A 14,189-nucleotide genomic window follows, 5' to 3' on the forward strand; every position below is an offset into this window, starting at 1 on the left:
ACTATAAAGTAGGTTCTTTGATGTCTAGAGATGATGGAATTAGACATAAAAGAGCATTATCTCATATGTAGAGAAACTCTGGGAGACTGTTTATTCTAGTGTTTGAACCACCATCCTGGATCTGCACTACTGGGCGAATTGAGGTGCCAGGGACTGGACTTGGGCCAGCTGTGTGCAAAGCAATCTAGCACCGTATCTGTTCCCCCCTAAGGACCGGAAGGAATGATCCCTGAGCACAGGAGCTCAAATGTACATTCTCCCGAACATACTTTTCAAATTAAATAATCAACTTAGAAGTATTAAAATGCTTGATACAGGTTTTATTTCTCATAAATGTAATAAGCTAAAGGAGCACTAGTACCATTGGAAACTGCTCTCCCATTTTCTACAGGATATTTGCCCACAGAGCCCTAGGTTATTACCAAAGGTGGTATGCCATAGCTTCCCATGTCCTTTGCTCCCTTTCACTACAAATAATAAACCCAGCTTGTACAACAATAATAAGATTCTTGTGACCTCTGGCTGGGAGATTGACAAGTGCTAGTTAAGCACATTAAAAAACATAGCTGGGGCTGGAGGATAGCACAGTGGGTAGGGCGTTTGCCTTGCACACAGCCAACCCAGGTTCGATCCCCAGCATCCCATATAGTCCCCTGAGCACCGCCAGGGGTGATTCCTGAGTGCAGAGCCAGGAGTAACCCCTGTGCATCGCCAGGTGTGACCCAAAAAGCAAAAAAAAAAAAAAACCACCAGAAACATAGCTAGGAGGAATGCTAAAGGATTATATGATGTGCTTTATTCATATACACATAGTACTTGCTTTAGTTCTTTACAGTATTATATCTTTTTTAAATTTCTGAAAGAAATCAATAGTAATAAAGGCCAGTCCTGGCCCCAGCATCCAATATGGTCCCCTGGGCACTACCACGAGTAACCCCTGAGTATCACTTGGTGTGGCCCCAAAACAAAACCAAACCCTCCCAAAATGCATCACTGAATCTAGCCCAAAAACCAAACACGAACCCTTCCCAAAAACTACAATTCTTACTTACCTGACATTCCACCCATAGTAATGTACTAAGTATAAAACTTCTCCATCATCAATTTCAGTGCTTTTAATACTGGCTTCGTAGATTTTCTGCGTCTTCCCTCGTCCATACTTGACTTTCACTTTGGTTCCTGTCAGGCAAGGCTCCAAGTCTTCCTCATCTTCCTCCCCTTCAGAGTCACATTTGCTTTCAGTTTCCTCCCTGCAGTAAGTTATAACATTGATAATGCTAACAACTTAATAAAGAAAAAATTAACGTATGTTAAAGAATCCAACATGTAGAATGGTTAACCTATTAAGTAATAATTTAATAGCATGTCAGTGGAGGAGGAGAAGAAGGAGGAGAAGGAGAAGATCTTTATGGACTATTTTTACAAAAGAATTTGTTTATTATGTAAAGGCGCACTATACCAAAAATAAATCCATACTTCTTTGGAGGCCAAATAACAATTACAGTTGAGGATACCACATTACTTTTGATTAACAAAAGAATAATATGCTCTGAAAAAAGTCTTGTAGAATTCATGCCTGAGTGCCACCTTCTACGTAAAATATAGTCTGTTACTATGCACCTGAATTACCTTTAGTATAGAATACTGCTACTTTTTGCTGAATTTAGAATGATTCTGAGATAGACTAGTTTATTGAAGGGCAAAATAGTGAATAAGAGCTGTATGACCTTATCAGTAATCTTATCACTTAAACATGTTTAAAATACACTGGTTTCCCCACTCAAATAAAACAGCAGATAACTAAACATTAGGTCACTTGTTGAAACTGTCAGCACCAGAAGAACAAAATTTTACATATCAAATTTATTTCTATTTTTTTATTCATTTGTTTTGGTAATAAGGTATAAATAAGGTTCACATAGGGAGGTCCAACATAATATTACTTTGAACATTCTTGCAAATAAAATATCTCTATTCATACTGCATGGGTTTAAAAAAGATTTTCATCCAGAATCATTCCAGGGGCTGAAGAGATAGCATAGCATGTAGGGAGCTTGCTTTGAATGTGCTCAACCTGGGTCTGATACCCCGGTACCCCATATGGTCTCTTGAGCCCCACCAGGAATAACCCTGAGCTAAGAGCAAGGAGTAAGCCTTAAGCATTGCCAGGTGTGACCCAAAAGAGAAAAAAACAAAAAATCATTCCAACGTCACAAGAATTTTAGAATCTTAGGAGGTATTAAGCTCTGTGCTCTATAATAAACATAGGTTATTCATTATTTGGGGCTGGTAAAGGGTCCAACACAAAGAAACTTTGGCAACCCATTTGTAATGGGAATGTTTTTTCTCCAAGGACACCTTCCAGTTATAGCCTGAGAAGGTAATCTGAAAACATTCTGAAGATAAAAGTAAATACAAATAAATAAGCCTCCCATTTCCATAACACCTGTTACAGAAAGAGAATTCAGACTTTTAATTTCGTTTTTGTTTAATAAAAGGGAACGCTGTTCTTCATATTCAAGTCTATGAGTTTTTCTCTAAAATATCTGTTTAACAGTTATAAAGGCTTTAAAAACTGCATTATATATGCACAATGTGGCTTTTTCTCTGCGTGTGTGTGTCTTTGGTGTTTTCTCTCTTTTGGGGCCACACCTGCTGGTCTTAGGGGCTACTTCCAGCATGGTGCTGTGGGTCACTCTGTAAGGTCATGCAGCACTGGTCATTCATGCACCATGAGTGATGAATCTCAGGGGACCATGCAGTAACAGGGACTGAGCCTGGGACTTCCTCATACAAAGCAGGTGCTCCAGCCCTTTGAGCCATTCTCTTGGCCAGTAAAAATTTTATACATATTATATATACATTGTGATGCTTGGATTTAACCAAGTTTCAAATTAAACTTAACTATAATTAAACTTTACTTTTTAAGTGTTTCAGTTTTTGTTATATTAAATACTTAAAATACTAAACTCACATCATTATACTCAAATCCAATTATCTCCTCCCACTCTTCTTATAACTAATCATGTCACTAAATAATGTTATTTATTCACTACTTTACATGAAACTATATTTTCTGTACCTATCTGTATTGTCTGTTATTCTCCCACTAATAGTTATTTTTAAAAATATTTTCTTAAGATTTTCAGATGCCCGTGGGCCTATAGATAGATGCAGTAGGCCACTTCAACCAAAATTTGCTTAAAAACTAAAACGTCTAGAAAATTTAGCATATCAAAAAATTAACCATGAAGGAAAGCTTTGCAAAGTGTGCAACAATGTCATTGTTGCTAAATTAAAATTTATTTTTAGTAGTGTACAAATATTAAAAAATCCATCTGACAACACAGAAACGGTCAATTACACACTCCTATGTCACTCTGATCTAGCTGATCTGGGTAATGTGATTATTCTTTAAGTCCATTCAGTCTTCTACACATGTATAACTCATAGGGGAAAATACACAGTTTACATTCACCAGCGAACAGGATGGATATTAAGATGCTGAAATTTAATGGTGTGATGTGGGGTACAAATATATTTTTCAAACTAGAATCAGGGGTGCATGCCACTTATCCTAATACAATAATTTTTAAAAGAAAAATATCTTAGATAAAGCTAGCACAAACATCTGCTAGTACTGTGCACCCATGTGTTTGTTAGCTTTCCCACATTGTACCTTTTTTAAAATGGGATTTTTGGTGTCGCTGTTTCCTCTTGTCCACTTCCTCCATTTTTCTCCAGCTCCCTTCCCTGCTGTCAACTGCAGGACCTTTCTTTTGACTGGGTGGCGCAGCCTTCTTTGAGGCCACTGTTTAGGGCACAAGTGCTATTAAAATGGTGCGACCAGAATTTTCTCCAATTCCGAAAGGCAATACACATCATCTTCACAATGTGTCTCACCTTCACTAGACAAGAGGAACGGAAGTCCCAATAAGAAAACATTCCCTCAAACCTGAGTGACTAAGCAGGAACAGAGCACTGCTATGCCCCAGACAGATGCTTCTTGAGAATAAATATAAGATAATATACCTCTCTTGGCTTTTCTCTTCCTCTTCCTCTGAGTCTTTGTCAGAATCCTCTTGCTTTTTAATTTTCTTCTCCTTTTGCTTTGGTGTGTTTTTTCTCCCCAGTAGTAGCTCATTTTCTTTTTTCTCCACAGTTTCATAGTCTTCATCTACCTCCTTATTTTCTGAATCATTCTCTTTTAATTTGTCTTCTGTTTTCTCTTCTTCAGCTTCCTTTTTAATAGAATTTGCATCTCGAGCAATTCTCCTTCGTCCCTAGGAGAGGCAACAAAACTTTACAATAGCAATCACAGGCCAGAGAGATAATACAACAGCTAAGTGCTTGCCTTGCACACACCCAATCCAGGTTCAATCCTCAGCACCAAATACAGTTTCCCAAGCCCTGCCAGGCATGATTAATGGGCACAAAGAACCAGGAGTAAGTCCTGGATAGTGCTGGCTGTGAGTTCCCTCAACAAGTGAAAAAATCAGGAAAATAAGGTAACTATCACTCCTAGAAAAGGGAAGGAAAGTAGGAAAATACATCTCTTAATTTTCACAATAATATGAATCTCTATGGTTTGACATATTAATCTGACAACTCATCAATTTCCGTGTATTTTTCCTCTCAAAATATAAAGACAAGCCATGTAAACTAGTTATGTTTAGCGCTACTGATCCTTAGCTACATACCACAGTAAAGTTTTTCTTTTTTGTATTTAAATGTCAGACAGAAAAAAATATTTTTCCTGTCACAACAAAGAATGTAATCACTTGTAGTATCTTCAAATTTAGACAATGTCTGGCATACAAGCAGGTATTATTTTTTTCATTGGGGTGGGGGGCTCAAAGTAATGCCTGGGGCTCTTCCTGGACATAAAGGCCTGATGGTTTAGTGCCAATGTCTGACTTTGATGGCACTGTTTTGACCAGTTGGTGCTGGGGGCCACCCTGGCCATACCTGGTAGTGCTGGAGGGGAGTGTGTGGTGCTAAGGATCAAACTCCAGCCTTATAAGTAAGTGATCTAGACCCACCAGGTGCTTTTGAAATAGTTATAGGTAAATAATGAGGGTCCAGAGAGAGAGAGAGAGAGTACAGAGCCTAGGGCATTTGTCTTGCGTATGGTCAATTGGTTAGATTTCTGCCACCCCATATGGTCCCCTGATCCCTGCCAGAAGAGATCCCTGAGTAAGCCCTGTCCACCTCTGGGTGAAGCCAAATATAAACACACACACACACACACACAAAAATAAAAGACGGGGCTGGAGCGATAGCACAGCGGGTAGGGCGTTTGCCTTGCACGCGGCCGACCCAGGTTCGATCCCCGGCATCCCATATGGTCCCCCAAGCACCGCCAGGAGTAATTCCTGAGTGCAGAGCCAGGAGTAACCCCTGAGCATCGCTGGGTGTGACCCAAAAAGAAAAAAAAAAATAAAAGAAACTATCAAAACTTGGGTCTTTATTCTGTGGTTGCAGAAATATCGTTTTTAGAAATCTAGCCTATATATAAAAAGGCATTTTGTAAGTATATTTATTACTGCATTTTTGTAATAGTATTGGACAAAAACTTGAGGAAGGTAAACTAATGATGTATCCATAGTATACAGTACTCAACAACTGTTTTGCATTAAACGAGGAAGGCCATTATATATTGATGACAATATATCCACAATACATACACTAGCAGACATTATTTCAGTCTTTTGGGACACATAAAGCACTGTTCTGGGATCACTCCTGGCAGTGCTCAAGGGACAATAAGGGGTGCCTGGTTCAAGCCCAGGTCAGCCGAGTTCAAGGCTAATGCCTTACCTGTTGTACTATCTCTCCGCCCATGTTACCTGGTCTTAAAAAGAAAATTCTGATACACATAAATCTTAAATATATATGCTGAGTGAAATATGCCAGTCCAGTCACTGAAGGGCAAATATTGCACAATCGACTTAAGTTAGATAGTCAAGTTCATAATGACAAAAGCAGAATAGAGGTTACCAGAGACTGAGAAAGGAATAGTTTTGGTTTTACAAGTCAAAAAAAGTTCTTAAGACAGATGGCTGTGAAGGCTAAACAACAACATAAATAGTTAATGTTATGAAATGAGATTTTTGAAAACAGTTAAGATGGTAAATTTCATGTGTTTTGTACACAATGAGTATTCTGGAAAAATTCTGTATTTTCTGTGACTATATGCCTCTGCAAGGCTTTAATGTAAATATACGACCATAAAAAAATTAAAATTTGTAAGGAAAACAATTTGGATCTTTCATAAAATTCACTACAAGATTCCATTTACTAGATCTTAGAATAAAAAAAATGTAACTGGTTTTAAGCAGATAAAAGAAGTGATTTTATCTTCTTTTCACTAAGTATGATTTCACTGAACATCAGTAAGTACGATTCATTAAAAAATACAACATATTTACTACAGTAACTAACAAAGTACTGTGATAAATTTCATTTAGAGTAAAACTTGAAAATTATATTAAGAGACCATATGATGATGATCAAAATATTGGATGACAACACCTGCATAAAAAAATAGTAATCATGGAGAGGATGAGTTAAGATTAGAGGATAAAAACAATATGTATGAAGGTAATTAGAAAACAAAACAGCAAAAGAAAATTACCATAGGCCTGGAATTACAGAGAAATAAAAGGCACCATGTAATTGGGGCACAAGGTAATATAAAGAAAAGATTTACTCATTCAATAATTACTTAAGTCCTTACTATGTGCCAGACACTATTTAAGATGTATGGAATCTATAAATGAACAAAATAAACGCCCTTTACAACCAATAAACCAATCCCTATTTTCAGAGTGTGATTCCGGTGCAAAATAGGGGAAAACAATAAATAAGTTACGATTTTTTTTAACAAAAAGAGCAATATTGGGGCCAAGGATGATTGTACAGTAGGTAACCACTTGCCTTGCACGTAATCCCATATGGTCCCCTGAGCCCATCAGTAGTGATCCTTGAGCACAGAACCAGTAGTCAGTACCAAGCACAGCTAGGTGTGGCCCCAACACCAAACAATAATAATAATGCAAATAAAAAAGCAACATTAAAGAGACTGTAAGTGGCAAAGAAATAGCGGACTACAATATTAGATAAAGTGACAAGCAGGGCTGGAGTGATAGCGCAGTGGGTAGGGCGTTCGCCTTGCATGAAGCCGACCGGGTTCAATTATTCCACCCCTCTCAGAGAGCCCGGCAAGCTACTGAGAGTATCTTGCCTGCACAGCAGAGCCTGGCAAGCTACCCGTGGCGTATTTGATATGCCAAAAACAGTAACAAGTCTCACAATGCAGACATTACTGGTGCCCACTCGAGCAAATCGATAAGCAACGGGATGACAGTGACAGTGGCAGTGACGAGCAGAGGTTAGTGAAACGAAATTTTAGCAAAAATCTTGAAATTAAAATTTGATAAAACCCAGATGCAAATGTTATAAAAACATTAATAGAAAACAAAGGGAGGAGCGTGGGGGAGGGCAAAATGGAATGAAAAAGAGAATACATGGGCTTGTGAGCTTTGGGGGTTTTAGTTTGGTTTGGTTTGGATTTGGGGGGTCACACCTGGCAGTGGCAGGGTTTACTCCTAGCTCTGCACTCAGGGGTCACTCAGCAGACTCAGGGGACCATATTCGGTAACAGGGACCAAACTCAGGTCACCCACATGCAAGGCAAGTGCCTTAACCATGTACTTTAATCCTGGCCCCCAGTATATGATATACTTTTATAAAAGTAGCTTAGTTATCCCAGCTTAAATGTAGAAAACATCAGAAATTTGGGGAACACAAAATTTTTGAGACAGCTCAATGAACTGGAGAGTAGACTTGGCATGCAGGAGGCCCTGGTTTGATCCCGGGCACAGCATATGGTCCTCCAAGCACCACCAAGAACATCACCTGATTACCAAACCAAGCCAGGAGAAGCCCTGATTACAGATAGATGCGGGTCACCCCACTACAAGGGAATAAATGAGTCATTAAATTAACTAGGTTCACTAGAGTACCTTTTATATTTCTAAAAAGCCATAACAAAAAAAGTTTAAAAACACTTCTAAAAAGCAGATAAAAATAATATTAACTAATTACCCTTGGAGATTTTAATTCTATTTCTTCTCTTTCGCTTTCACTGTTTGAATCAATATTTTCTTCAGGTTCACTCTTCACTTCTACTAAAGGCATTTCTTGATCCACTTTTCCTGCCTCTTCCATTGATTCTTCTAAATCTTTTATTTCTTCTTTTACTTTTGGTTCATGGTGATGAATGGTTCTGAACTGAATATTTGCAGAACGGCAGTACTCCTCGAAACCATAGAGATACCTAAACAAACAGTATTCCATTTAAATATTAAAAACAGAAAGTTTATTAGAAAAGCACAAAGAAAGTATACTCAAGAAGTGAAAGAGCAGGCAGACTCATAGTGGAACAACTGCCTAAAAACATTTTAAAAGCAAAAGTCAAGACCTTTTTTGTGTTATTAACATCTTGGTGTTTTAAGCAGGATTATAAATTTCCTTCTTGAAAATTCTGAACTTATGATAAGTGAGCACACTTATCATGGTTTGTGGTGTTAATACTGGCCTTATGAGTTATATCTTATAAGAAAAATACAGTTCTATAATATGTATCTGTAGCACTGTAGCACTGTCCTTCCCTTGTTCACTGATTTGCTCGAGCAGGCACCAGTGTGAGGCTTGTTGTTACTATTTTGGCATATCGAATACGCCATGGGTAGCTTGCCAGGCTCTGTCATGCGGGCAGGATACTCTCGGTAGCTTGTCGGACTCTCTGAGAGGGACGGAAGAATCAAACCCAGATTGGCCGTGTGCAAGGCAAACACCCTACCTGCTGTGCTAACGTCAAAATTTATTTTATTACCTGCATTCCTGATTTTAAAAAAGGAAAATTAAGATGTGAAAAACCCCAACCCCCAAAACCCCCAAAGACCACCAGGTGCCATTCCCAACCATGAGTAGCCATCCAGTGTAGCAATATGTGGTAAAAAAAGAAAAAAATCATAAGAGAAAAATATCTGTATTTATGTACTCTTTGATGAATAAACTATACCACTTACTTTCTATAAGCAGTTTTTACATTGTAAGAAGCAGCTGAATTCAAAATAGGAATGCCAAGGTCCATATAAATTTGCTTCCATACAGCGCCACTATCAATCTGGAAAATTAAGTTTTTATTTGTTAATAACAGAAAGGAAAATAATAATTATACTAATATGTTCATAAGAAAAATTTATTTATAACCCAAAGTGCATATTGCAATATAACATTGGATGACAGTTAACTTTTCATTACATATTACTTACATTGTCACATCCACCTTGATGATAAACCAGTCTAAAAAGTTTGAAGAGATTAAGATCTTTATAGCCCAAAACAGGTGGTTTGTTGATTGGAGTACCTTTATAATATCACAGAGTAGAGATAGAATGTTATTCAAATGAAAAATAGTGAACTGGTAAACAAAACTATAGACTTTCTTTTTTTAAATTTTGCGTTTTTGGGTCACACCTGGCCATTCTCAGGGGTTACTTTTGACTCTGCACTCAGGAATTACTCCTGGCTTGGTCAAGGGACTGTATGGGATGCTGGGGATCAAACCCAGGTCAGCTGCATAGAGGCAAACACCTTCTCTGCTGTACTATCTCTCCAGCCCCCAAAGCTATCAACTTGAAATTTAAACTTTTTTAGTCATATATACAGAGAACTTTAAATCACTCAAGACCAGGACAAAGAAACATAGTACAGTGGTTAAAGTACAGTGATTAATGCCTTGCATGCAACCAACCCAGTTCAATCCCTAACATCACAGGCCCCCAGCATCAGTGGAGGGTTGGGAGGTGCACCTCTGGTCTCCTAAACACTGTTTGCAATACCCTAAAATCATAGATGACCACACAAAATACTATCTATATGGCTTTGATGTTTGTTAAATTTACTTCCACAACTAATAAAATCAAATAGATTTTGCCACCAAATAGGGAAAAACTAAATCTTAGAAATACAGTTTACAGTATTCTATTATTAGTAGGATCAGGAAACATAAGCAAGAAATAAAACAGAAAAGGTTTTGCCTCCATTTTCACTGCTTAAACAAAATGTTACACCTGTTAGCAAGAATTTGAAGGCTAATTTATGAAAGTCATAAAATATCTAGGAAAAAATATCTCAGGTTTTTCTAAACTAACGTAATGTGAAGAAGTATGATGAGGGGCCGGAGTGATAGTACTGGGGGTAGGACATTTGTCTTGCATGCAGTCAACCCGGGTTCAATCCCTTGCATCCCATTTGCTCCCCCAAGCACTGCCAGGAGTAATTCATGAGTGCAGAGCCAGGAGTAAACCCTGAGCATCACCAGGTGAGACCCAAAAAGAAAAGAAAAAAAAAAAAGGAAAAGAAAAAAAGTACAAATGACTTATAGAATTTCTATTTGTTCTGACTCCATGAGATATCCAATTTTTAGATACAGACTAATCTTCTGAGAAAGCAGTGTTTCTTGGGTCAGATAGTACAGCAGGAAGGGTGCTTGACTTGCACACGGCTGACCTGGGTTCAAATCCCCAGCATCTACTACAGTCCCTGAAGCACTGCTAGGACTGATTCCTGAGTATTGTCAGGGATGGCCCCAAAACCATCTTTTAAAAAAAGGAATCAGTGTTTCTCAACTTTTTTCTGACCAGGCTTTCTTCTAACCTTCTTATGGTCTCTTGTCCTAATTTGGAACACGGCTGAATGCCATGGCCCTCCCAATTTATATGGTTCTCACCTGTGGCCCCTTTGGTATATGATGGGGCACTGGAGGCCATGTGGCTCCAGCTGAGAAACAATGACTTAGAGAACGAGGAAAAAAGCAAACAAAAAATTCTAAATGCATAAATATATTTTACTTTTCAATCAGAAAAAAAATCATTAAGTGAGGAAATTAATTGAATTAATCCTCTCATATATCACTGATAGTATAGGACAACTGCAAAATGTTTTTACATTTATATTTTATTACAATGTAATAAAGTATGATGATTGAAAAAAAAAGATTGACCTGCCATTATTCATTGAAATCAAGATCAGACTAGTTTACTTGCCATAAATAATGAAATCAGTAATCAATGGGTATGAGGATTAACATAAAAATATTCCTGAGAGGGGCTGGAGCGATAGCACAGTGGGTAGGGTGTTTGCCTTGCACGCGGCCGACCCGGGTTTGATTCCCAGCATCCCGTATGGTCCCCTGAGCACCGCCAGGGCTTATTCCTGAGTGCAGAGCCAGGAGTAAACCCTGTGCATCGCCAAGTGTGACCCAAAAAGCAAAAAAAAAAAAAAATTCCTGAGAGCAGAGCCAGGAGTAACCCCTGAGCACTGCCATGTGTGGCCCTAACCCCCACACCAAAATAAAAAAAAAAAATTCACTTTCTATATCAAATATACGCTTTTTACTTCATAAGTCCCAAGGGAGACTACATTTAATGATACCAAAACTACTTTCTGGCATATATTTACACAAAATAGACATTAATAATTTAGTGTTGTTCTAAATGATAATCAGATGTAATCGATTCTCTCATGCTTTACTTGAAATCTAAATCTATACACCCGTAATTACAACAAAAATAATTTGTAAATCTAGAATGTAAAACTAAAAACAAACAACTATTTCTAAATAATGAGCATGAAAATACCTCTGTCTTCCATAAACTTATAAAGCTGTTGGAGGAAGTTGTCCCTCTCTTCAGGATCAAGTTCTTCCTCAGGCTGTAAAGGTAAAACAGAAATACAAATGTATGGAAGCTAGAATAAAATAGGCACTTTTTTAAAAGAGAGGGGGCAAATGCAGTCACCAATTGCAATACTCAAGTTTCCTACATTTAGGTAAATCACAAATATCAGCATACCAGAGCTTACCAGAGGGTAATTAACAGACAGACCTCACTCTGAGAAAAACACCTGCTTAATGATCATGGTTTCTCTCCTACTAGGTAAGTGTTCTCATTTCTTGCTTTCTGTTCACAGTGTAAGTGGATATTGTGTGTGTGTGTGTGTGTGTGTGTGTGTGTGTGTGTGTATGCATGCCAACTTAAAAAACTCAGGGTCTTGCACATGTGAGGTACGTGGGTTTTTTGGGTTTTTTTGTTTGTGTGTTTTGCTTTTTTGCTTTTGGAGTCAAACCTAGCGATGCACAGGGGTTACTCCTGACTCTGCACTCAGGAATCACTCCTGGCGGTGCTCAAGGGACCATATGAAATGCTGGGAATCGAACCCGCGTGCAAGGCAAACGCCCTACCCGCTGTGCTATTGCTCCAGCCCCAGGCACGTGTTTTATCACTGAGCCACATCCCAGTTAGATTATGGGTTTTAATAAAATACTTCCTTTTTTATTACTGCCTTGAATGTGGCCAACCCTAGCTCAATCCCTTAGCATTTCCAGAAGCCTCTGATCACTGCTAGGCATTTATTTTGGTTTGCCAAAACCCAAAATAAAAACTTTCTTTGATAGAAAATTATAAATTAGTATTTGGAAAAATACTTTAGTAATTCTATGTAGAAAACAAAATAATGATAGATTTCTTCCACAAATTCTAATTTAGAGTATTGTTTTTTAGAAAGTCAGATTTTGAGCTTTTAAAGCAAAGGCAACTGTAATATTTACTGTTTACAGTCCAAAGGATAATAGTACCCTTTAAGGTCTTAATATTAATCTCTAATATTATATTCAGGATTAATAAAAAAACTATCAACTTATATATATATTTTAAAGTGTGAAGTGGTCAAGATAAAGGAATTTATGATTTTTGAGTATTTTTGGTATATTGGGAATTATTTATAACAATTGAGTACTTTTAAGTTTTTTGTTTTGTTTTGTTTTGTTTTTGCTTTTTGGGTCACACCTGGCGATGCACAGGGGTTACTCCTGGCTCTGCACTCAGGAATTACCCCTGGCCATGCTCAGGGGACCATATGGGATGCTGGGATTTGAACCCGGGTCGGCCGCGTGCAAGGCAAACGCCCTACCCGCTGTGCTCTCTCTCCAGCCCCCGAGTACTTGTAGTTTTGACAGATATAAAGAAACAGTTCAAAGTTCAAGTAAGCTGCAAAATTTAGCAATTTGCAGAGTTAATAATTACTACAGGGGTCATTAAATGTTCAAAAATCACTGTCACTGTCATCCCAGTGTTCATCAATTTACTCGAGCGGGCACCAGTAATGTCTCCATTCTTCCCAGCACTGAGATTTTAGCAGCCTCTCCTTACTCGTCTTTCCCAAGGATTGGAGGCTCTTTCAGTGTCAGGGGAATGAGACCTGTAATTGTTCCTGTTTTTGGCATATCGAATAACAAGGGGAGCTTCCCAGGCTCTGCCATGCGAATGGGATACTCTTGGTAGCTTTCTGGGCTCTCCAAGAGAAACATATGGATATATATGTATATATTTGTATACATATATATATATTTCCTCTATGATTTTATGGAAAATAGGTTCGCAGCCACGCGATGCAGAAATATGTTCACTCATGCGTGAGGCTCGGCCTGAAAGCGGCCTGGAGCATGGTGGCAGTTGGGTAGTGGTGGTCGGCTGCTGGGTCTGGGTCCCTTGGGGCAGGGAGGGCTCTCATCCACCGCCCTCTGGGGTGCCCCGAATAGAAACTGCCTGGCTCGTAGTCCGGTGGCATGGTTATGGGAGCCTTATTTTATGCTCCCTTCCAGGAGAAGCAGCTGTGAGATCTGGAGGGTGGCCGATGAGGAGATAATCTCCTCATTGAGCACAGGTGGGTAGACCCAAAAACACCAATGAAAGTAAATTTGGTATACACTTTCGAAGGTTCACAGATCCATTTGCAGACAGTCCAAATCCAACTTGCTCTAGATCCTAGCCTCTCTCTCATCCACATGGGTGACAACTCTATACAGCTTTTTATCTTATTTTCCCTCCCCTGTTTCAGTAAAACTTCTTTTTAGTTATAGGAGCTTGGTGTTTCCCCTCCTTTCTCCATCCAGCAATGTTAAAATCCAGACATGTATATCCATATATATATGTACATTCATTAAATTATAATTGATAAACATATTTATATGATTGAAATTATAAGGACTGTAATTTCTCACTTCCACCTGTAAAAAAAAGGGTGAGGAAGGTGGAGAAGGGAAGCAATACTTTTCAAAT

At 38.4% G+C, this 14,189-nt stretch overlaps 1 protein-coding gene across 2 annotated transcripts in view; it reads right to left on the minus strand.

Moving 5' to 3' along the window:
* ARID4A (AT-rich interaction domain 4A) overlaps nucleotides 1-14,189 on the minus strand; it is a 71,709-nt gene that overhangs the window by 18,771 nt on the left and 38,749 nt on the right. For both annotated transcript variants that reach the window (XM_055131339.1, XM_055131340.1), the window contains exons 12-17: nucleotides 11,712-11,784; nucleotides 9,342-9,436; nucleotides 9,096-9,193; nucleotides 8,110-8,341; nucleotides 4,033-4,283; nucleotides 1,053-1,250 (exon numbers count right to left, since the gene is read on the minus strand). In XM_055131339.1, the coding sequence (XP_054987314.1) occupies nucleotides 1,053-1,250; nucleotides 4,033-4,283; nucleotides 8,110-8,341; nucleotides 9,096-9,193; nucleotides 9,342-9,436; nucleotides 11,712-11,784 (947 nt within the window). The remainder of the gene's footprint in view (nucleotides 1-1,052; nucleotides 1,251-4,032; nucleotides 4,284-8,109; nucleotides 8,342-9,095; nucleotides 9,194-9,341; nucleotides 9,437-11,711; nucleotides 11,785-14,189) is intronic.

The sequence above is a fragment of the Sorex araneus genome, chromosome 3, assembly GCF_027595985.1.
Source record: "Sorex araneus isolate mSorAra2 chromosome 3, mSorAra2.pri, whole genome shotgun sequence".
In the NCBI taxonomy this organism is placed as follows: domain Eukaryota; kingdom Metazoa; phylum Chordata; class Mammalia; order Eulipotyphla; family Soricidae; genus Sorex; species Sorex araneus.